The following is a 22,779-nucleotide window of genomic DNA, read 5'->3' as shown; positions in this document are numbered from 1 at the left end:
CAAGTGATGTGACCCTTCTTATGGTGTCGCCCCCTGAGAGCATGCCTTGTGTCTCTTAGGTGTGTCTCTTAGCAGCCCTGCCAACAGCTCGAAGGACAGATGTGGACAGACGTGGCCCTCATTTGACATAGCTCAAGCCTGGCAGGATGGAGAACAAAGCCCTAGGTCCACCTATTTTCAATTTTTATTCTCTATGTCCACATACTGTTGCCTCCTAAATACACAGCACATCACCAAGTATGAGCATTAAAAAAAATAACTTTATTTTTATATCATGATAAAAATAAACTCTCATAAAAGCTTTTAAATCTCTAACAAAAGAAAGAGGAAGGAAGCCGGTTAGAAGGCATGAATTCGGAGTGTGGGCATAGAAGAAACTCAGCAGCCGGCAGTGAGTGCCAATGGAATAAAACACGAGAGGAGAAGAAACATTACTCTTAAAATTTTGTTCTGCGAGATGCAGTCATGGACAATGAAGGCGTGTCTGTGTGGTGATGCATGGGCGTACCTTCCCGATTTTCCTATGGTCCCGGCTCTTGGCTTCCTCTTGGAACTTCTCCCAGTCTTTCATCATTCTGCTGTCAGGAAAGGCTATCCCATAGATCCTCTGCAGTGTTTCCATCTCAGGATTGCCTTCCCAATACGTTGAGGAATTCTAGACACCAACAAGATATTGGTTAAAACACACACACACACACACACACACACACACACACACACACACACACACAAACCCTATATCAGTAATACCACTTTTCAACGTGTATGCAGTTTTCTATCATAACAGCCATAATGCTCAGTTAGAGAGTTCTTTGTAGTGTTTGGAAGAGTCTTAAAATGAGTCTAACAAAAAACTTCCCATCCAAATGACAGTACTGATCACCAAACCACGTAAAGAGTCTGCTGTGGATTCCAGAGCGAGCCTGGCAGGGAACAGGAAGAAGGAAGATTGAGGAGCAGCTTTGATCACCAAGCCAGAGCCACCACAGGTTCATGGGAGTGCCAGCCTCTCTAGCCGGCGCCCTGTGGTGACTGACAAGCATCAATGGGCGGAAAGGAAAACCTCGAGAAAACAAAGGTCGAGAAAGGCCAGGGCTTCAAAGTCAGCCCTGCTCCTTATGACTGCCAGCAAGGCGTTCCTACTCCTGTTGCTTTTCTCTTTTGCCTGTGGGTCACATTCTTTTTTTTTTTTTTTTTTTTTTTTACTTTTTTTTTTGTGGGTCATATTCTATATGCAGAAAGATTTCTTGTTCTCATTGGGCAATTCAAGAAATCCACAGTCCTTGTTCTTCAACAGACATCTAAACGCACAGCCTCTTAAATCTCTTATATGAAATGGTATATTTGCACATAATCTGTACAAGCCTCCTGCACCCTTTAAGCCATCTCTGGAGTACCTAATGCGAAATTGATGCTATGTATGTAGTTGTTGCAATGTACTGTTTAGAAAATAATGGCACCACTGCCATTGCCCCACACCACCACCGTTCCCAACCCCCCACGTGGGCAAAGTCTATGCATGCTCAGCATAGGCACAATTTGTTTTTTTATATATTTTTATCTGGTAGTTGATTAAATCCATGTATGTGAAACTTGTGAATACAGGGGAATATCTAAGTAAGGAACACTATACTTAAGAACTATACGGAAAGTTAAAAGGATGGCTCAGTAGTTAAGAGCATTTGCTGCTCTTGCAGAGGATTTGAGGTCTGTTCCTAGCCCCCATATCAAGTGGTGACTTCAAGGGATGTGACACTCCTGGCCTCTGTAGGGATGCGGGTGCGCCCGCGCCCGTGCGCACACACACACACACACACACATACACACACACACACACACACACACACACACACACACACACACACACAATAAATATAAATCTTAAGAAATGGCCATACAAAAGATATGTATTATAGTATTTAGAATAAGGATAAATAATTATCAAAAGCCACTTAGTGTTTTAATTATCATGATTCTAAAATATATTACTTTTAGTGAAATAAAAATGAAATGTTTTAAAGTACTATCATGTTCAGACTGTAGAAAACATGAGTGAAATTCCTTATCTAGTACCCTTGTTTGCTGTTTTTATAAATTAAAAACAAAAACAGAAACCTTACCTTGAAAAGTTTTATGGCTTTAATTTTTCCAGTGTGTCTTACATGAGGGCCTTTACAAAGGTCAATTAATGGACCACACCTATAATGAGAGATTTAAGACATATCCAGACATAATTACAGATTTTTGAACTATTTAGTATAAACCACATGATCATACTGTTCCAGTTAGCATTAACGGTCAATTTGACACAGCCTAGAATCACAGCATCTCAGTAGAGTAATTGTCTTTATCAGTTTGGTCAGTGGCTATGTCTGTGAGAGATTGTCTTAATTAACACAGGCGGGTCCAGCCCAGCATGGACAGCACCTTCTTGGGCAGATGTTTGGGCCTGTGTAAGACACCAGCAGAGAGCAAGTCAGGTAGCAGGGTTGCTTGTTTACTTTTCTTTCTTCTTTCTTTTTTTCTCCCTCCCTCATTCCTTCCTTTCTTTTCTTTTTTTCCTCTCCCTTCCCCTCTTTCTTCTTTCTCCTCCCCATCCCCGCCCCCACCCACCACCTCTCTCTTTTTCTTTCCTTCTTTCCGTGTTTGTTTGGGCGTTTGAGACAAGTCTCTGTATGTACTCCTGGCTGCCCTGGAACTCAATTGTAGTCTAGGGTGGCCTTGAAACCACAGGGACCTGCCTGCCTCTGCCTCCTTTCCGCATGGCTTCTGCTTCAAGCGCCTGATCGGGTCCTTGTCTTTTCTTTCCTCAATGACTGACTGTAACCCACAAATGCAGGCCAAACAAACTATTCCCTCCACTGACTTGCTTTTGTTCAGCATTTTATCACAGGAACAGAAAAGTGACCAGGACACATATTTTTAAGTGAAAGGTCTCACTTTTCTATATGTCTGAGACCACCTTTAATTTACAGTCAAGAAGAAAAGCAACCCACGTAGCCTCAGGTCACAGATGGCTCTCTTTATGCAAATTCAAACGCTGTAAAAGATCTTCTGAAGACACTATGTATGTTGAGAAACCCTTTTTAAAACTGGCCCATCACTGTGATAAAACCAGAAAGCTCCCAGGATTCAGGGCAGCAGCTGCTGTGCTCCAGGGCCCCGCTAAGCAGTACTTAAAGCTGATGCGCACAGACCTGTAGACAGTGGTCGTTGGAGTGTCGACTTTCTCCTTCAGAATCCGGCACTTAAATTTATTGTACTACAAAGAAAATGTTTATGTATTATTACAAAAATGTTTAATGGGAAAACTGCTATTTTAAAGAAGCTCTGAGAGGCCGTGTACTGTGTTCGGGATGTTGAGACACTATGGACATGCTGTGCTCACAGCAAAAAGCCACACTGTCCAGTACAAGACCTCAGTGTCATATGGTTGGTGATCTCTCACATATGACCACACTGTGAGTGAAAACACACAGGACCACAGAGGTGGCATGCACACATATTTTACATTGGTTATGTGTCCAAAATTCCATCTTTGTTTTACTCTTAAAGTGCAGCTGTCATATGACTGAAGGTTATACACTGGGCTCAGATTCCATTGGACAGCACTCTGAACAAAAGTATATTTTCCTGAAGCACTAACTTGGTTTAGGAAGCATGCCAACCAGCAATGAAGACCACAAGACCGAGGAAGAAGGGATTAAGAGCACTGGCTGGCCTTGCAGAAGACTTGGGTTCAGTTCCCAGAACCCACATGGAGGCTGACAACTGTTTGTAACTCCAGTTCCAGAGAACCCAATGCCCTCTGCAGCCACAGCATACAGACATACACACAGGCAAACACCCACACACATAAATAAACAATTTAGAGGGAGGAAGGGAATGTAGACTAGAGAATTCTGTATACGATTATAAATATATATTATTGAAGATAGAATTCAGAGTACAGCTGTTAATTGGTCATACATTCTGCTTTTGAATCAGATAACACTTCATTCTGAAAATAGATCAGAAATCTCAGCAGTCAGATATTGATATATGATATATAAACATACAGGAAAATTGCCCTCCTGGCTCTTTATCTGCCTCTGATTGCCTGTAATGTCTCAATAAACATGAAACAGCAAAGAAAGTGATGGCTGACACCCTCACAACAACTCTCCAGACTGTGCATGTGACCCCTGATACCCTCACAACAGCTCTCCAGACAGTGCAACTGGCTGCTGGACAACAGTCAATAATTTGCAGGGAGGGAAGAAAAACACTAGTATATGGTATTAGCTTAATAGTGCCAGTGAAAGGATTTTATGCTGTTTCCCAGTTACCTTAAACATTTCCAGGAGGGTGTCCTTGCTGGCTTCCAATCTTTCAAATGGTTGCTTTTCTTTGATGATACTTTTACATATGTCCTCCAGGACAGACAACTCAGTGCTGGACACCACTCTAAAGAAACAAAGAAGAGGAAGCAGCCCTGAGCTTCAGGACAGTCTTCCAGATGTCATCCGCCTCTTCCTCCTCGGTCCTGTGGCCTTCACTGCTAGTTGACATGCTTTCTAAACCGAGTTGGTGCTTCAGGCAAATATGCTTTTGTTCAGGGAGCTGTGTGCTGGGCTCCCTGAACCCCTCCCCTCAGTGGTTTGGGGGAGCTAGCCTCTGAGGAAGGTGTGTGTGAGCTGTGGTCACAGATGCTCGCTCTGCACAAAGCCTGAACTTTCAGTTGCTCCTGGTTGGAGCTTACTCCCTTCCTGCCACATTGGCTTCTTTGCTGCTCCTGAACAGCCACACATAGTCCTAGCAAGGACTGGAACGTTCCCCCTTAGTTTCCTCTGGTCTGACTCTCTCTCCTCTATTCTGGCCTCTGCTTCAAGCACACTCTGCTTTTTTTAACCACCTGCCTCTTGCAGCACATAAGTCCCCACTCCTCTGTGTGTGTGTGGGGGGGGGGGGGAGGGGCATCCTTACAGTTGCCCCAGCCAGAAGCAAAATGATTCTTGAAGAGGTGAGAATGAAAACTCGGTTCAGTTCAACTTAGTTGGGCTGGATCAAATTTTGAGAGTCTGATGCCAGGACATTTACTGCCAGTATATTTAAACAGTACAATTTGAGGTAAACTTTTCTGGTGTAATATAATCACCAGTACACAATGAGGCATAATTACGTTGAAACTCAACTCAAAGTACATGTCATTTCTTCCAGGAAGATGGGTTCTAGAGATAGGCTACCTGTATTAGTTTAAGGGCCTAGGGGGGATTTGGTGTGGTCTCAGTCACACAGATCACATAGAGGTCACTTGCACTATTAGCCATCTCCAGTCCTGGTTGTGAGAGCTTGGGGGAAGCCCCTGGCTATACAGATAATGTAAGAGTCATTTAGACTTCCAGCCACCTCTGGTCTTGGGTGTGGGAGTGTGGTATGCCTGGCCCTACAGATAAGGCAGAGCACCAGGCTGTTAATCACCTCCAGTTCCCAGCCTTCCGGGTGGAAGAGAAGGCTAAATGCTCTTCCCTTTGAGAGGACAACCCTGCATGCTTAACATTTCTGGTTTCCCTGGTGATCTGCAGGATTCTTTTCCTTCTTCCACTCATCACCACCTGATGGCAGCTGGCTGTTTCTATGTCATCTGTCTTCACACGGCTGACTCAGCTCCATAAAGACAGACCTGCTTATTCACAGCTGAGCTGCCAGCACCAGAGAACATGAGGTAAATAGTTAAAAAGCTCATGTTGCCCCCATGAAACTGGGAGAAGGGTATCAAGGGAGGGTGCCAGATATGCTACTGTGATCAGAGTGTCTCCATCCATGACTGTGCCTCCACTGCGTAAGGACATGAAGGGGCCCTCCAGAGACTGTGTTAGCAGACGGTTAGAACTTTAGCCCCAGAAAGGGAGAGGGGCTAGAGACTGAGTCCATCGTCGATGACCAGTGGTTTCATCAAATGTGTGCATCTTACAAAACATCCACTGAGGCCCAGAGAGATGCCTCAGCAGTTAAGAGCCCTGGTTGTTCTTCCAAAGGACCCAGGTTCAATTCCCAGTACCATGTGGCAGCTTGCAACTGTCTGTAACTCTAGTTCCAGGGCATTTCACACACACACACACACACACACACACACACACTCACACACACACACTCACACACACACTCACACACATACACGCACACACACTCACACACACTCATACACACACACACAAACACAAACACACACAGAGGCAGAATGCCAATGTGCATAAAATAAAAATAAATTATAAAAACAAAAACCAAGCAAACAAAAACATCTGTTGAAAACTACTGAACAACAAGACTCCAAGAGGTACCAAGCAAGTGGTGCAGCCCCATGGCCATGGAGAGCACCACGCCCTTCCTGGCTGCTCATCTTCCCCTTTGTAAGAAACCAACAGTCAAAGGTGAGGCAACAGAGTATGTGAGAAAGTAATATTCCACTCTCCACTCTACTGTGGAGAGTGTTCTGTCCATTGTCTAGATCTGGGTAGGGGTTTAAGGTTTACCGCCTGTATTGTCCTTGGCTGGTGCCTTAGTTTGAGCGGGACCCCTGGGCCCAAATCTGCCTATCATAATGTTCTACTTGTAGGCTTCTAGGACCCTCTGGATCCTTCTACTTTGCCATTCTCCCATGATTCTCTCATCTAGAGTCCCACTAGAATGTCCTCCCCTCTGTCTCAGTTTCCTGGTAAGTGAAGGCTTTCGTGGGACATGCCCCTTGGGCTAATATGCAGATATAAGTGAGTATATACCATTTGAGTCTTTCTGCTTCTGGGTTAACTCACTCATTGTGATCATTTCTAGCTCAATCCATTTATCCACAAATTTTGGGACTTCCTTGTTTTTAATAGCTGAATAGTATTCCATAGTGTATATGTACCACAGTTTCTTTATCCATTCTTCTATTGAGGGACACTTAGGCTGTTTCCATGTTCTGGCTATTATGAATAAGGCTGCTATGAACATGGTTGAGCAAATGTTCTTGTTGTGTGCTGGAGCATCTTCTGGGTATATTCCAAGGAGTGGAACAGCTGGATCTTGAGGAAGCCCTATTCCCATTTTTCTGAGATAGCACCAGATAGATTTCCAAAGTGGTTGTACTAGAGGGTCCTAGAAACCTACAAGTAGAACATTATGGTAGGCAGATTTGGGCCCAGGGGTCCCGCTCAAACTAAGGCACCAGCCAAGGACAATACAGGCGGTAAACCTTAAACCCCTACCCAGATCTAGACAATGGACAGAACACTCTCCACAGTAGAGTGGAGAGTGGGATATTACTTTCTCACATACTCTGGTGCCTCACCTTTGACCATATCCCCTGGAGGGGGAGACCTGGTGGCACTCAGAGGAAGGACAGCAGGTTACCAAGAAGAGACTTAATACCCTATGAGCATATACAGGGGGAGGTAATCCCCCTCAGGAATAGTCATAGGGGAGGGGAATAAGGGGAAAATGGGAGGGAAGGAAGAATGGGAGGATACAAGGGATGGGATAACCATTGAGATGTAACAAGAATAAATTAATAAAGGAAAAAAAAAAAAGAAACCAACAGTCTTCTACGAGCCAGTTCACCAAGCACTAAAGCCAGGTAGTGAGCTGTGGGTCAAGATATAGAAGGCCTCAACTGTGGCAGCCGTATAGGACTGAAACCTGAGCTGCAGGTGTGCGTTAATGCTTAGTTGGTATCTAGAAGGCTTGGAGAATCAGATGTTGCCTGAGGGGGGAGAAAAAAGACAAACAAAAACCCCACACACTTATGGTCATTGGTAGTGTAGATAAACATACTCTAAACTCAGAAGTAAAAACAGTTCCAACTTGCAAAGCCTGTAAGAAATAGCGACATAAGACAGATGCGGTGGCACATGTCTTTAATCCCAGCATGTGAAAGGCAGAGATAGGAGACTCTGTGAGTTCAAGAACAGCCTGATCTACATGGTGAGTTCCAGGTCTGCTGGGCATACATAGTGAGACTGTGTCTCAAAAACAAATAAACAAGCAAAAAAATTAAAAATAAAAGCAAACAAAACCACCAGCCACATAATGTCAGATACCCTGTTAGTGAGGTCTTACACAGCATGGGGTGATGGGCAAAGGCAAAAATGTTCAGTATTCACCGGAGCAGGGGAGCTGTGAGGCCAAGTTAAAGCACAAATGAAAGAAGATGGAAATGTTTAGGAGATAAAGTTGGCAAACTAGACAGGGCTGCTATTGGGGCGCTGAGGAGTATGGGGGATTTAGGACTGGCCTAGGCTCCAGATTGGCAGCGGGTAGCATATATAGAAGAATTAGAAGGATCCACAGTTTCAGTTTGGCCACTGGTGGTGTCCCTAAGAATTGTGAGGGATACAGCACAGGGGTGGATGAGAGCTATGACTGCAAGCACAGACCTACCGAGTGTGACACCCCTGTGAGCACCACCACCTGGCACTCAAGTGTGTGAGACATTCAGTGGAGTTTCCAGCACCTCGGCTCATCGTGAACAAAAGTGCACAGCTGCTCTCCAGGATGGAGCACAACCATCTGATATGAATTAGTGCAATGTTCTAGCAAGTTCTACATTAGGTAAGCAGCACACAATACCCTTCAAGGCAGAAGAAAGAATATGTTGAAAGCTATTCTCCAGCCTGAGCTCATTTGAAGAGCACGTTTCACAAATGGCTAACCTCCTGATAATCACATAACACACGAGCTAAGATGTAACCAATATAAAACAACGGGATATACACAAGCAATCAGTGGGCAGCCTTACCTGTCTTCAATGAACATGTCATAATAAAACCCATTTTCAATGGGTGGGCCGTAGCACAGGTGACCTCCGTAGTAAAGTTCCATGGCCTCCCCGAGGATGTGAGCACTGGAGTGCCAGTACACCTGCGTGATGTGGGCAGGAAAGCTGTTAGCTACCAAACAATCACGGGACATGAGCAGTAAAAGAGCACGGGCAACCAGTGAACGGATGGCGAGGGGACAAATACCGAGAATAGAGAGTCCCCGGTGGTGCCTACGTGGAAGGGATGTTCCCTGCATCCGCCCCAGCACTCCCGGGGGAACTTAGGTCCAGCTCAGAGTAGCTCTGCTGAGCACTGTGGCTCTCTACTTTCCTTCTGTGCTTTTGACTGTGCAGAACCAGCCCATGGACTCAAAACACTGAACTAAGTAACCACATGGAGGAGGGAATTTTAATAGAGAAAATGCTGCCATAAGATCCAGCTATAAAGCGTTTTCTTAATTAGTGATTAGTTGGGGAGGGTCTAGTCCATTGTGAGTGGCACATCCCTGACTGTGTGCTCCTGGGTTCCATAAGGAAGCAGGCTGAGCAAGCCATTATGAGCAAGCCAGGAAGCAGCACCCCTCCATCAGCTCCTGCCTCCGGGTTCCTGCCCTGCTTAAGTTCCTGTCCTGTGATGAACAGTGACATGGAAGTGTAAGGCAAACAAACACTTCCCTCCCCTCTTGCTTTTTGGTCATGATGTTTCGTCACAACACTAACCCTAACTAAGACAAGTCTTTATAGGCTGAACAGCATATGACTGTGGAAGTTTGAAAGAATATGAAAGATGGTTCAAGAAGGAAAAGCGGCTGGAGACCCCGGAGGAATACACGTGTGGGCTAATTTCCCACAGTCTAGGGGCCAGTTATCCCCACAGATTCAGAAAGCTGATTTGGTTTCAAATCCCCGAGAAATTTGTAGTATGTTAGGGGTAACTAAAACTAAAACAAGATTAGCTTAGTTTATAAGGAATTAATTTTCATTTATTCATGAGTTAAAATTAACCAAGTCACTAAAAAAATTAATTAATTAATTAAATATAGATTCCAAAAGCGAATGATAATTGAGTCCTAACAATTAACAGTGCCATTTGGCAAATCAGAGCGGAAAGCAGTAGGTACAGGGAAGCCGTGAGTGAACCTGGTCTGTGGCAGCAGACTGGATAGGCTCTGGTAACAGACCAAGAATGCTCTCCTTGCAGCAGAGCACCTAGACTCAGGGTGCTGCTGAATTAGCTGGCTGCCTGCCTGCATCTTTTGGGGGTGTTGCCCTTATCTACATATTTGTCAAACCAAACAATATGTTAGATAGCCAGCCACACCTCAGCTCTTTGTGAGTTACACCTTAGTGATGTGGTAGCCATGAGGCGACCGTGGCTCTCAGTAATAAGTAGCAAAGCCTGCGCTCACAGTGAAGGAAGGTCTGCATGGTTGTCCGTGGTAAGAAAGGCGCTTACCAAGGTTTGAGGGGTAGGAAAAAAGACAGGCAGACCACAGCAGGAGCTTGAGTTTTATGAGTTTAAAGCAGAAACCAGCGAAGTCACAACGCAGTTTGGGCGTTGATGACATAATAGGCTGAGGGTGCGTCCGTCCGTAGCCAGTGGTCACAGAGATGGAGAGAGATGAGCAGGATCCACAAGCATTAGCAAAGTCCAGACTAATGGGCTCTCCTACAACTTGAGATGAGAACTGAGGAGGGGAATAAACAGGCATGGACCACCAGGGTCTGGGCTGAGAGAGCTGGGTACATGGTGGCAAACAACACAGGAGTAAGTTTGGTGGTTAGAATCAGGAATTTCGTGGTGAAATTCTAGCATCTACATCACTTAGGTGTAACACACAGCCCTGAAGCGCATCCCCCTGGAGACTGCTGAGTGGACAGTGTGTAGACTTCCATTTTCAGAATCCCCTTTGAACATGGCTTTATTCATACTGTGTTGCTTAACAATTTTACGGTTATAATTGGTGTAGTGGTTTGAAGGAGAACTGTCTCTCCTAGTGTCAACTATTTGAACACTCGGCCCCCAGCGGATAGTGCTGTTTCCGGGAGGTGGAACCTTTAGGAGGTGCAGCCTTGCTGGAAGATGTGCATCCCTGGGGCAGGCTTTGAGAGTTTATAGCCTTGGCCGATTTTCACTTTGCTCTCCCTGCTCCTGCATGTGGATGGAGATGACCAGCCAGCTTCTTGCTCCAGCCACCTGCTGCCACGCCTCCCAGTCCCAATGGACTGCCCCCTGTGGATCCCTAAGCCAAAGTAAACATCTTTCTTCCATATCCTGCTTTTGTCATGGTGTTTTAACACAGTAACAAAAACTAATTAATAGCCTTGGCATGCTTGAGATTTACAGTTCGTACCATCCAGAAAGTATAAAATATAACTTCAGCTAGCGTAGCTGGGTTTTTTACAGAGGCAACAGGCCAGTTGAAAAGAAGCTACAAGCTAAAGTGAGGTGCACATCGGAGAAAAACGCATAATGTGGTACTTATCATATACAGTACTGCATTTACAAATAAAGGATTTTTTTCCAAGTTCCAAATATTAAATTACAGGCGCATACATTTAAGAATTGACTAGAAATTGATTTTGAATAGACACTGATTTAATAGCTAAAACATTTAACTTAAGATAACAATTATTTTAAGAAATAATAAACATGGTCTACTTGATTATACATGCTACAGATATATTCACTAGCTATCATTAAATGCTGTTGTTAATTTTAAATGTTGAAAGGCAAAAGTTTCATCACCCTTGATCCCAATGTGTGGCGTTACCCATAATTCCTATATCCTAAAGGCCCAACTCTGCTGGTTGGTGTCAGTACTTACAGCCTGAGCCTCCTCATCGTCAAACATCAGGAGCTCCACAGTGGAATCCTCCTCCAGCGGGCGGTCCAAGTCCCATAGCACACCATTCACTTTGGCAATTACTGTATTTTCAGCCAGCTCTTGACTAGTCAGAGAAAAAGACCAGTTGAGGTTAACATTTATCATATTACAATTCATTATAAGAAAAGCTTAAAATAATTTCAGGGTTTAAAAAAAGTCAGAAAGTACAAATATGAACTAATAGGATCTTTTATTTTGTAATGATTAGTTTATATACAAAAGTCCTATACATTTGCTATTTTTAAAATTTGAAAAAATAAAGAAAGCACAAAGGATAAAATTAAAATCTCATCTAAATCTTACCCCTTAGTCCTAAAAATAACTGTTTATAACATTTGGGTACATCACTCTATAGTCTTTTTCTATATTGGCTTCTTATCCATGTTAAAAACAAAACAAAGCAAAAGCCACAACTACTTATTGTAGACAGACTTCCACGCACATTATTTAGTCATTACAACAGGACGAAGACTTGCTGGGCACCTTGGTTACACTTTTGTGGACTTTGGTTTATTGTTGCTGTAATGAATATTCGTGAACACATGCTTTTGTAGCAATCCTTTCCTTGGGAAAAAAATTTCAAGGTAAAAGCATGATGTCAAGGGCAATGTGTTAGTGCTTTGTGTTGGTCTACAATGCCAAACTTCCTAAGAGCAGAGGCACTGGGGTCCCTTGCAACCCGTGCTCAAGCTAGGTGCTGGGAAATTGTATTGGCCCTCAACAGGGTCCTAAGAAACATGGCATTACCCATCCAAAAAGAGGGAAACCATGTTAGGGGTGGATATTGCCACCTCTAAAGCAGTGGGTCAAATGACCCTTTCACAGGTGTCACCTAAGGTCATTGGAAAACATATTTACATTACAGTTCATAACAGTAGCAAAATTAGTTATGAAGTAACAATGAAATGATTTTTATGGTTGGGGGTCACCACAACACAAGGAACTGTATTCAAGGGTCCCAGCATTAGGAAGGTTAAGACCCACTGCTCTAAAGGGAGGATGGGACTTCATCTCCAGTGAAGGTGACCTTTGACGACTGATATTTTCCAGGTTCTTTGGTAAAAAGCCTGCACTCAAACAACTGCAGACAACTTTTGGGGCATCCCACTAAATGCCCTTGGACAGTGTGCAGTTATAAATGGAAATGTCCAAAAACCAAAGGACTCATTTCTGCCACTGCAGTCTTGAGACTCACTCTATGTGTGGGCTGATAACAGCCTGGCATGAACACAGGCAGTCTTCACTAAAAGGCAGGGGACATTGCTAGAGCCATGGCTAACCTCCCCAGCTCCTCTATAGTGTATAGTCATCTGGGAGGCTCATAGCCTATAGAACCCAAAGCACTGCAGGTAGCAGAACCGCAGAACCGGCTCAAAGATTTAAACATCTTCCGACATGTGCTGACCCCTTCTCTCGGTGAACAAAAGCCTACCCCCATGCAGATCAAAGCAAATTTATTCTCTAGAATAAAACTTCTGACTTTCCACCGGCTCAAGATCATCTGAACACAAGGTGGCTTTGTTTGTTTGTTTGTTTGCTTGCTTGCTTGCTTGCTTCTATTTGTTTGTTTGGTTTGTTTTTTGTTTTTTCCTAAGACAGAGTTTCTCTCTGTATAGCCTCAAACTCAGACATTAACCTCCCAGAGCCTCCCAAGTGCTGGGATTAAAGGCATGTACCACCACCCAGCATGTCTTAACTGTTTAAATACAAAGATAAATCCCACTTGCAAATCTACCAGCAGCTGTCACCTGACTTTATGCGTAGGTTTCCATTTGTTTTCTTTTGGCCCTGTCACAATCTCACACCATTTCCCTTTTACTCTACCCCACCACTGCTTTCCTTCCTAAAATTGTTCTTTTGTGTTTCACCACATTGCTGATATACAACCCAGGGATCTCACCCCTGGGAACAAGCTATATAAAGATTGCTCTCTGGGACCAAACACAGCCATGTGGCTTTCCTGAGTCTTGCCCTTTGGGAACCACTGGTTGACATAATCATGCTGGTTCTTGTTTGGACCAGTGTCTGTAGTCCCTGTAAAGTAAAATGAGTCTTTTGGGTTACATCAGTTCCTGATGGACTCCTTGTGAGGCAGGGGTTCCAGTAAATCTCTGCTACACCCCAGATTCTCCACATAGTTAGAACAGAGTTTCCTTGTCCTTCTGTACAGGGGTTATGCCTCTAATCACTGTATAAACGGTTATGGGGAATAGATCCTTTCCTTCAGCTTCCCAAAAGGATCCCTGACCACAGGTCTCGGGAGGCTTGCGGGGTGCAGAGTAAGGTGTGTAGAGGCTATAAATTAGCAAATGAAAACCCACTGACCAGAAAAAGGCTCAACCTCCTCACCCACCCACCCACACCTAGGGCCACCAAGGACAGTGCCTTACAGTGAAGAAAGGACAGCAGGGATCCAGTGGGCCAAAAGCCTGTGTGTGATGCGTGGGGTTTAAAAGCCCATGTTTTTGTACTGTGTTTGCCATGTCCACACATGTGTGTATGTCTGTGCAGGAGCACACATACATGCACACATGCATGCGTATGTTTCCGGGGTCCAAGGGGTGGGGGTTGGGGATCTTACCTAATCTCAGCGGCCACTTGATAAGGTGTTGTCCTCCACCTTTCTCCTTGCACTGTTTTCCCACCAGCCACCCTCACTGTAATCACGCCACTTGGGTTCTTTTTGTCCTGAGCGGCAGGTAAGAGCTGACGGTTTGTCTTCAGTGTTTCATAAAGCTCCAATCTCCCTTTTATAAAACTCGGTTGCTTCACCTGAAAGTCATTAGCTTACAGTAAGGCTAAAGGACTCAGCCGGCTGAGCTAGCTGCTCAGCGGAGTTCCACTTCACCTCTCAGCAGTGCTCACCCTCTCTCCATGTGCCCTCTGGCAGATTCTCCCCTCTTAGCTACACCCATGGACACCTCCCTCTCCCACTATTTACAGTATACAGTATACAGTATATGCAAGGTTATACAGTGTAACGCTTCTTGGTAGACAACCCTCAGTATCCCCAGGATTGGGTTCCTAGAACACCATGAGTGCTCAAGCCCTTAATAAAGTCACACAGTACTAGCACATCTTCTCACATCCGCTCATGTGCCTTAAGTCATCTCTAGATTACTGAAAAACGAAATGCAATGCTCAGAAAATAGCTGCTATACTGTATTGCATGGAGAATAGTGACCAAAAAAGTCAACACAGAAGCATTTTCCCCCAAGTATTTTCAGGTTTAAAAACTCACAGATGAGGAATATGTATATGCACACGAAGGGCTGGCTGTGCCACCTCAGTTTACCTCCAGCTGCTTCCGCCTGACTCCGTCTGACCTCCACAGCTAGGATAGTGTCTTTGAGACTAGGTATTATTCCTTTGTGTCTGACAAGGGCTGCTATTAATTCACCTTAAGGAGAGTGGAAAAGCATGGTGGCACACGCCTTTAATCCCAGCACTCAGGAGGAAGGTGGATCGCTGTGAGTTTGAGGCTAGCCTGGTCTACAGGGAATTCCAAGACAGCCAAGGGCTACAGAGAAACCCTGACTCCAGAAATAAGAGGGGGGGCAAGAAGGAGGAGGAGGAAGAGGAGGAGGAGGAGAAGAGGAGGAGGAGGAAGAGGAGAGAGAGAGAGAGAGAAAGGAGGGGAAAAGGGTGGAATAGTTAGTGACTAGCTTAACTCTGTAAGAGGTTATTGGTTTGGTGCAAACAATAATTTCATTAGTAATTATGTTCTTACCCCAAGTCCTGCAGACCCATGCTTAAAATTACAGCCAGCATTTTATGTTATTTCTATGGCAACAACTTACCTCCCTAGTAAGCTCACTCTCCTTCAATCTCTTCTTCTTGGTGTCCTTTTCCTGGTTTTGAGTAGGAGCCTGAAGGACAAACGGTACACCAATGACAGGTAAGAGCAGCATATTAGAAACCCGAGGGGGCGGGGGAACCCAGGCAGCTCATGGAAGGGGCTCGTGGTTTGAGAGTCCCTGCTGGGCTGTGGGAAACAAGACCTACCTATAACCCTCAGGGAATCAAGTTTCAGAGTTGAGCCCTTCCTGTCCAAGCACATTAAATATAAGTTTTACTTTAAAATGCTTCTAATCAAGAGCTGGGGATGTAGCCAAGTAATAGAGCACTTGCCCAGTATGCGTGAAGCTGCAATACATACTGTCGCTGTGTCTCTTTTTCTCTTCCCCTTAAACTTTAAGCAAACAATGTCACTGGAAAATGTGTGGCTGCCACCAGACTTCCATCGCACTACTTCATTAGATGTTGTCAGCGCACCATGCTCCTCCCGGCGAAGAACTAAAAACCATCTCAATTTTCTAAAGCCTTCAGAACTTAGAAAAATCTTCTTCTAAGATAATTTGTTATTTAATAATCTTCTAAAACATGAAAACACTGTAATCAAATACTCCTGCTAAATACACTGAACACAAATAGGCCCTCAAAGTAGACTGCCAAAACAAGGCAGTGAAAATAACCAGTTTTAGATAGCGCGGGAACCAGTCAGCAGAGGGAACAGAAACTGTTAGTCCTCTTCTCCAAGGAGACTGAATCCTAAAAACTTCAGCGGCCTTTTTAAAAAGTTTTATTTGAGATAGTGTCTGCTTACATAGCCCTGACCGGCCTAGTACTCGCTCTTTACCCCAGGCCAACCTCAAACTCTCAGCCATCCTCCTGCCTCAGGCACCAGAGTTCTGGGTTGGAGGCTTGCTCCTCAGTCATTTCTGCTACTGGGGTGCGGGGCTGCTTGCAAGTCTATCCAATGAAGAGCTGAGAAATTACACCAGCTGGTCAGTTAGGAGGTTGGTGGAAACCTAACGGTTCCCCAGGCCGTGGGCAGCAGGCAGGCTACCGGTGGGGGACACACCCTGCAGCCCTACCCGCTCCCAGGTACAGAGTTGGGAAGCACTGAGTGCGCCAGGGCCGGGTGCCCCGAAGCTCGCCGGGTTACCTCCTGCGCCGCCGCTCGCCGTGCCCCGGGGCCGCGCTGCTCGGCCAGGCGCAGCCGCAGGTCAGACAGGCGCTGGTGCAGGTCGCGGTTCTCTGCCCGGAGCTGTGCCACCTCGCGCGTCAGGCGGGGGCCCTCGGCATGGCCCCGCTCGGGCCCGCGCAGCTGCTCGTCCCTCAGGCGCTGCACCTCTGCGCACAGCCAGCGGATGTCCTCCTCCTGCCGCTGCAGGCGCGAGGCCACGGCCTGAGCCGCTAGGGCCTGGGCCGCCATGGCAGCCTCCCTAAGCCACCGGCGCTGCCACCTAGCCAGAGTGACAGGGAGACGGGGCGGGGCGGAGCTAAGGGGCCTTGCGTGGGGGTGGAGCGTGGGAGGGGGAGGGAGAAGGAAATCACTATAAGGGGCGGGGCCTAGGCTGGGTATCTCTGCACAGGGCGGAGCGATGCGCGAATAAGAGGCCATGCCATTTCGGGCAACTGTGCGGGGTATAAGGCAATGGGCAATGAGAAGGGGTTATAAGACGGTAAGGGGCGGGGCCGGGGCCAGCATCACGGGAGAGGCGGGGCAATGGAAGAGGCAAGGGTTGGGCAACATTGCCGAGGCAAAGCGATGTGACAGGACCAGAGCATGGCATCACTGCTAGGGACGATGGGATGGCTGAGCAATACTTCTTAAAGCAAGGCAGAAGAATGAGGTGGGGATCACGGGGAGGAGGGGCACGGTCAACGTTGGGTGCAACTACTCTCTGGACCTAAGCAGTAGGGGGTGGGACCATTGGATGGGCATCTCTAGCACTTGGAGGCGTGCCCAGGTTGCTACTGGAAGTGTGCTCAGTCTGTTGAAACTGTAGTTGTAAAAACTGAAGCACAGAAGAGGTACGTCTCTTGACCAGATCGTCTGTAGCGTTAGCAAAGCCTGATGAATTTCTCTCACTCTCCTCTTGAATTCTTGCATTCACCACAGTGTGCAAACACGTTCAGAAAAGTGGCCATTGGAAACGGACCTTCATGCCGAGGCTGTGCAAACACAGCGGTCACTTGGCAAGGATACACAGAAGAGTACTACAAAAACTTCAGCCTGACTAGCATAACATTGCTGACTATTTGGATCTAGAACAAACAGTGTTTGTAACTGTGGTGGCAGAAAAGGTAATTTTAAGTAGAAACATTTGTGCTATCAGACTATGGAAACAACGGTCCAAAAAGAAGTAATCTTTCCCCAGGCATCTCATCCTGGAGCAGGAAAAGGCTGCAATCCTGCTGTCCCCAGGGGAGGAATTGCCCTGGAGAGAGAGTTCACACAGCCCCCATAAACTTACCAGACAACCTTGTTACACAGACTGGAACTGAGCCAATGATGGGGCCACACCTCCACCAGCACCACTTAATCATGTCCTCTACTTAATGTAATATTCACATTAGCACTCCAAAGGTGGGCTCAGAGTGGATCACTGGACCCCTGTAGTTGCTCATCTTCCCACTGTAACCACAATGAATAAATCTCCTTTCTCTGCTTTTCACTGTTAACTGTCCTTTTAATTGGCATATTGCAAAGGGGTAGCTGAGCCTCTCTGGTTGAGGCTTTGTGGAATGCAGGCTTTAACTCTAACAACGCCAATAATAATTCCACATATGACTTTGCATGTCTTATAACCATGAGCAAGAAGCTTCCTGTGTCAAGAACATAAGCCGACTTCTACTGTTCTTCTGTTCCTAGAATGTGCCAAGACATACATAAAGCTATTTGCAAATAGTCACTCCTTAAACCTTCATCACAAGAGATACTACCATTTTTATCCATATATAATGCAGAAATTAAGACACAGAGAGCATATGCAAATGTATATATGCATATCACTTGACTGAGGTCAGAGAGCTACTGTGTACAGAGCTGGCTTCAAACCCAGACACCTGGTACCAGTGACTAAGCAGAGACTCTGGTGTCTTTCACAATTGGTAAATTTAGTCAAACATGTCTTGTGATGTGATATGGGGGAATAAATGCCACAAGAGTTTTGAAATGGGGTTTATTTGGGTGTGGGGTAGTTCAGAGAAATTACTCTGGGAAGTGAAGGCTGGATGATAGCGGAAAGGTGGACAGACAGGTAGATAAATTACTCTGGAGAACTGGGTAAAAGGAGCTGGGAAGAAGAAGCCCAGCTGGGTGTGGCGCTGCACACCTATACATCACTCCAGGAGGTGGAAGCAGGGGTGGCGGGTGGGGTGTCTAGTGGCTCAAAGCCAGTCTTGGCTGTATAGCAAGGGCATGTCAAGATAAAAAAAAAAAAAAGGAACAAAGAGAAAGAGGGCGAGAAGAAGAAATGGATGGGGCAGGGGTGGTAACAGAGAGGAGAGGATGGCTCAGTTGAAGTGCTTGTCTTGCAAGCATAAGGACCAGAATTGGATCCCCAGCACCATGTGGTGGTGTTTGCCTGTAATCCTGACATTACACTGGTGGCCAGAGGCAGGCGTATTCCTGGTTCTTGCTAGCCAGCCAGCTTATCCTAAATGAAGAGCCCAGGTTTTAGAGAAAGGCTCTGTTTCAAAAACAAGACAGTGGGCTCCTGGGGAATAATGCTTAAGGTTGTCTTTTGGCCTCCACATGCACATGCACACACATGCAGATGCATCTGAACACTCATGGGCAGGCACAACACACATTTACACACACGCGCGCGCGCACACACACACACACGGTAGGGCGATAAGTGGGTGGAGAGGTACAGGATTTTAAATTAGGGTAATGAAATACTACAAATGTAGGGAGTGCAAGGATCTGAGAACGTATTATAGCTAACATCAACATCGATAAAAACAAAAGAATGCAAGTTATCAATGAAAAACTCTAGTAAAGGGCCAGGAAAGAAGAACTGTGAGGAAACATTGATGCCGTTTTAGGATACATGAGCTCAATGAAACAGACTGGGGATGTGTACTGACTGACTGGGGACGTGTACTGACTGACTGGGGACGTGTACTGACTGACTGGGGACGTGTACTGACTGACTGGGGACGTGTACTGACTGACTGGGGACGTGTACTGACTGACTGGGGACGTGTACTGACTGACTGGGGATGTGTACTGACTGACTGGGGACGTGTACTGACTGACCGGGGATGTGTACTGACGGGATGTGTACTGACTGACTGGGGACGTGTACTGACTGACTGGGGATGTGTACTGACTGACCAGGGATGTGTACTGACTGACCGGGGACGTGTACTGACTGACTGGGGACGTGTACTGACTGACCGGGGATGTGTACTGACTGACCGGGGACGTGTACTGACTGACCGGGGACGTGTACTGACTGACCGGGGATGTGTACTGACTGACCGGGGACGTGTACTGACTGACCGGGGACGTGTACTGACTGACCGGGGACGTGTACTGACTGACCGGGGACGTGTACTGACTGACCGGGGATGTGTACTGACTGACCAGGGATGTGTACTGACTGACCGGGGACGTGTACTGACTGACCGGGGACGTGTACTGACTGACCGGGGACGTGTACTGACTGACCGGGGACGTGTACTGACTGACCGGGGACGTGTACTGACTGACCGGGGACGTGTACTGACTGACCGGGGACGTGTACTGACTGACCGGGGACGTGTACTGACTGACCGGGGACGTGTACTGACTGACCGGGGACGTGTACTGACTGACCGGGGACGTGGACGTGTACTGACTGACTGGGGACGTGTACTGACTGACTGGGGACGTGTACTGACTGACTGGGGATGTGTACTGACTGGGGATGTGTACTGACTGGGGACGTGTACTGACTGGGGACGTGTACTGACTGACTGGGGATGTGTACTGACTGACTGGGGATGTGTACTGACTGACTGGGGATGTGTACTGACTGACCGGGGATGTGTACTGACTGACTGGGGATGTGTACTGACTGGAGATGTGGCATTCTCACTGTAGAAGAAAGAGATTGTGGAAGGAGACAGCGGAGAAGTAGATATGAAGAGGCAGTCAGGACATCTGGCATCAGTGTTTGAACCCTCACAACTCTCCACAGGAGAAGAGCCAGAGCTCCAGGGAGAAGGGCTATGGAAAGGTTGGGACATGTAGGCTCATGATAAGCCTGGAGGAGCCCAACTTGCTGTGGAGATAAAGGGAGGGCTCCTCAGTAACATGACAGCCACATGTCACAAGGAGACAGGGCCCAGCTCACAGGGCTTTGACTAGCCAAACTGGGGCCATTTGAACAAAAAAGTGATTAAGTAGCCATAATGAATGATAAGCTATTAGAAATATAATTACTCACATATTCATACAAATAATCCTTTAGTAGCCGGGCATGGTGGCACATGCCTTTAATCCCAGCACTCAGGAGGCAGAGGCAGGCGGATCACTGTGAGTTCGAGGCCAGCTTGGTCTACAAAGTGAGTCTAGGACAGCCAAGGCTACCCAGAGTAAACCTGTCTCGAAAAAACAAAAACAAACAAATAATTCTTTGAAACAAAAAGAGAAGCAGAGCTTAGCTCATAGACCAATGTCAAGGCCTAAATGAGAAGTGAACAAGCAAACCACACAACCTTTCATAATAAAAATAAATAAACATTTCAGGTTAAAAAATATTTAATATCATGAAAGATTTAAGCCCATGGAAACATTCCAAATCAAAGAGAACTGTTGTCATGACAATCAAATGCGGTCTCTAACCCTAGACTGAATCCTGGATAGAGTAAAAGCTGGATGGTGCGGTGCCACCCTTGCCAGCTGGTCCTAGGTTGTATAAAACGTAAGCTGAGCATGCCGGGAGGAGCAAGACAATCAGCAGTGCCCCTCCATGGCTTCTGCTTAGTCTCTGCCTCCAGGTTCCTGCCCTGAGTTCCTGCCCTGATGGTACAGCTGACACCTGACAGTCTATCACAGCAATAGAGAGCAAACTAAGACAGCTAGATAAGACCCTCTCTATAGTCCTTGTTAAAACAGGCTAAGGAGTTCTACCTAGTCGGGATATAACTTATGTCCAAAATGGTCCAAGAAAGAAAATTTTAGGAGAGCAAACAGATGGCACAGGGAAAGTAAAATAGTAACGTCAGATGTAGGCTTCTTTTCTTTAGCTAGGGTTACTGCAGCTGGGATAAACGCCATGACCAAAAGCAGATTGGAGAATAAAGAGTTTATTTGGCTTATACTTCCATATCGCTGTTCATCATTGAAGGAAGTCAGGAAAGGAACTTATACAGGGACAGAACCTGGAGGCAGGAGCTGATGGCTTGCTCAGCATGCTTTCCTACAGAGCTCAGGACCACTGGCCCGGGGATGGCACCGCCCACAATGGGCTGGACCCTCCTCCATCAATCACTGATCAAGAAAATGCCCAACAGGCTTGTCTGATTACGGCCCAATCTTATGGAGACATTTTCTCAATTGGGGCTCCCCCCTCTCAAATGATTTTAGTCTGCGTCAAGTTGACCCAAAAGTAGCCATCACACTTCTTAGAAATCTATCTGACTATGCTACTTCTGTGAGTAAAGGCTTCCAGAGCCTTCCACTGCAAATGAAGCATGCTAATTCTTTTTGGTGTTGCTTTGAAAACCTAGACTGAAGGCAGCGCCTGAGCGGGTGCTTCGTTTTGGCTCACGGCTGAAAGGTGCAGTCCATCACGGTGGGGATGTCCTGGTAGCAGGCGCTGAAGGCAGCGAGGTCACATGGCATCCAGGGCAGAGTGTGATGGGCACCTGTGCTCCACTCAGTTTATACACAGTCTAGGACCTCAGGACAGAGAATGTTGGCACTCACAGAGGACAGGCTTTCCTGATACCAGTGAACCCAATCAAAGGCATAGGCATAGGCATAGGCCTATATAGGCACAGGCGTAGGCATAGGCATGCCCAGATCTCCCGTGTGATTCTGCAGCTCAGAAAGTTGGCAGTTGATGGTAAATCATCACATGCAGCTTCTTATCAGAACCTACCGTGCCAGCAAGACCAAGTGCCCAGTGCCCTCTAACATTGTCCCATGTCCTGCACCTGAAACCCCTTGTGCTAACTCATTAAGCTGTCAGAACCTCAAGCTCTACTCTTTCCAGGTGCACATTAATACCTATATCTTCTGTCCTCGCTCAATCTCTGACTTCTTTCATTAAAATTGTGTGTGTGCCTGCGTGCATATGTGTGTGTGTACATTACATGTGGAAGTCA

General features: G+C 46.2%; 1 protein-coding gene across 1 annotated transcript in view; it reads right to left on the bottom strand.

Moving 5' to 3' along the window:
• Positions 1–16,935, bottom strand: part of TARS3 (threonyl-tRNA synthetase 3) — a 54,498-nt gene extending 37,563 nt beyond the window's left edge. Inside the window, exons 1-9 of the mRNA XM_084772907.1 lie at positions 16,613–16,935; positions 15,465–15,533; positions 14,246–14,436; positions 11,605–11,728; positions 8,756–8,877; positions 4,329–4,446; positions 3,198–3,262; positions 2,121–2,199; positions 509–655 (exon numbers count right to left, since the gene is read on the bottom strand). Of these exons, the coding sequence (XP_084629033.1) occupies positions 509–655; positions 2,121–2,199; positions 3,198–3,262; positions 4,329–4,446; positions 8,756–8,877; positions 11,605–11,728; positions 14,246–14,436; positions 15,465–15,533; positions 16,613–16,882 (1,185 nt within the window). The 5' untranslated portion in view covers positions 16,883–16,935. The remainder of the gene's footprint in view (positions 1–508; positions 656–2,120; positions 2,200–3,197; positions 3,263–4,328; positions 4,447–8,755; positions 8,878–11,604; positions 11,729–14,245; positions 14,437–15,464; positions 15,534–16,612) is intronic.
• Between the last annotated feature and the right edge of the window lie 5,844 nt (positions 16,936–22,779).

Source organism: Acomys minous (genome assembly GCF_964271855.1).
Source record: "Acomys minous genome assembly, chromosome: 2".
Taxonomy (NCBI): Eukaryota; Metazoa; Chordata; class Mammalia; order Rodentia; family Muridae; genus Acomys; species Acomys minous.
This window is presented reverse-complemented; position numbering and strand designations above follow the sequence as displayed.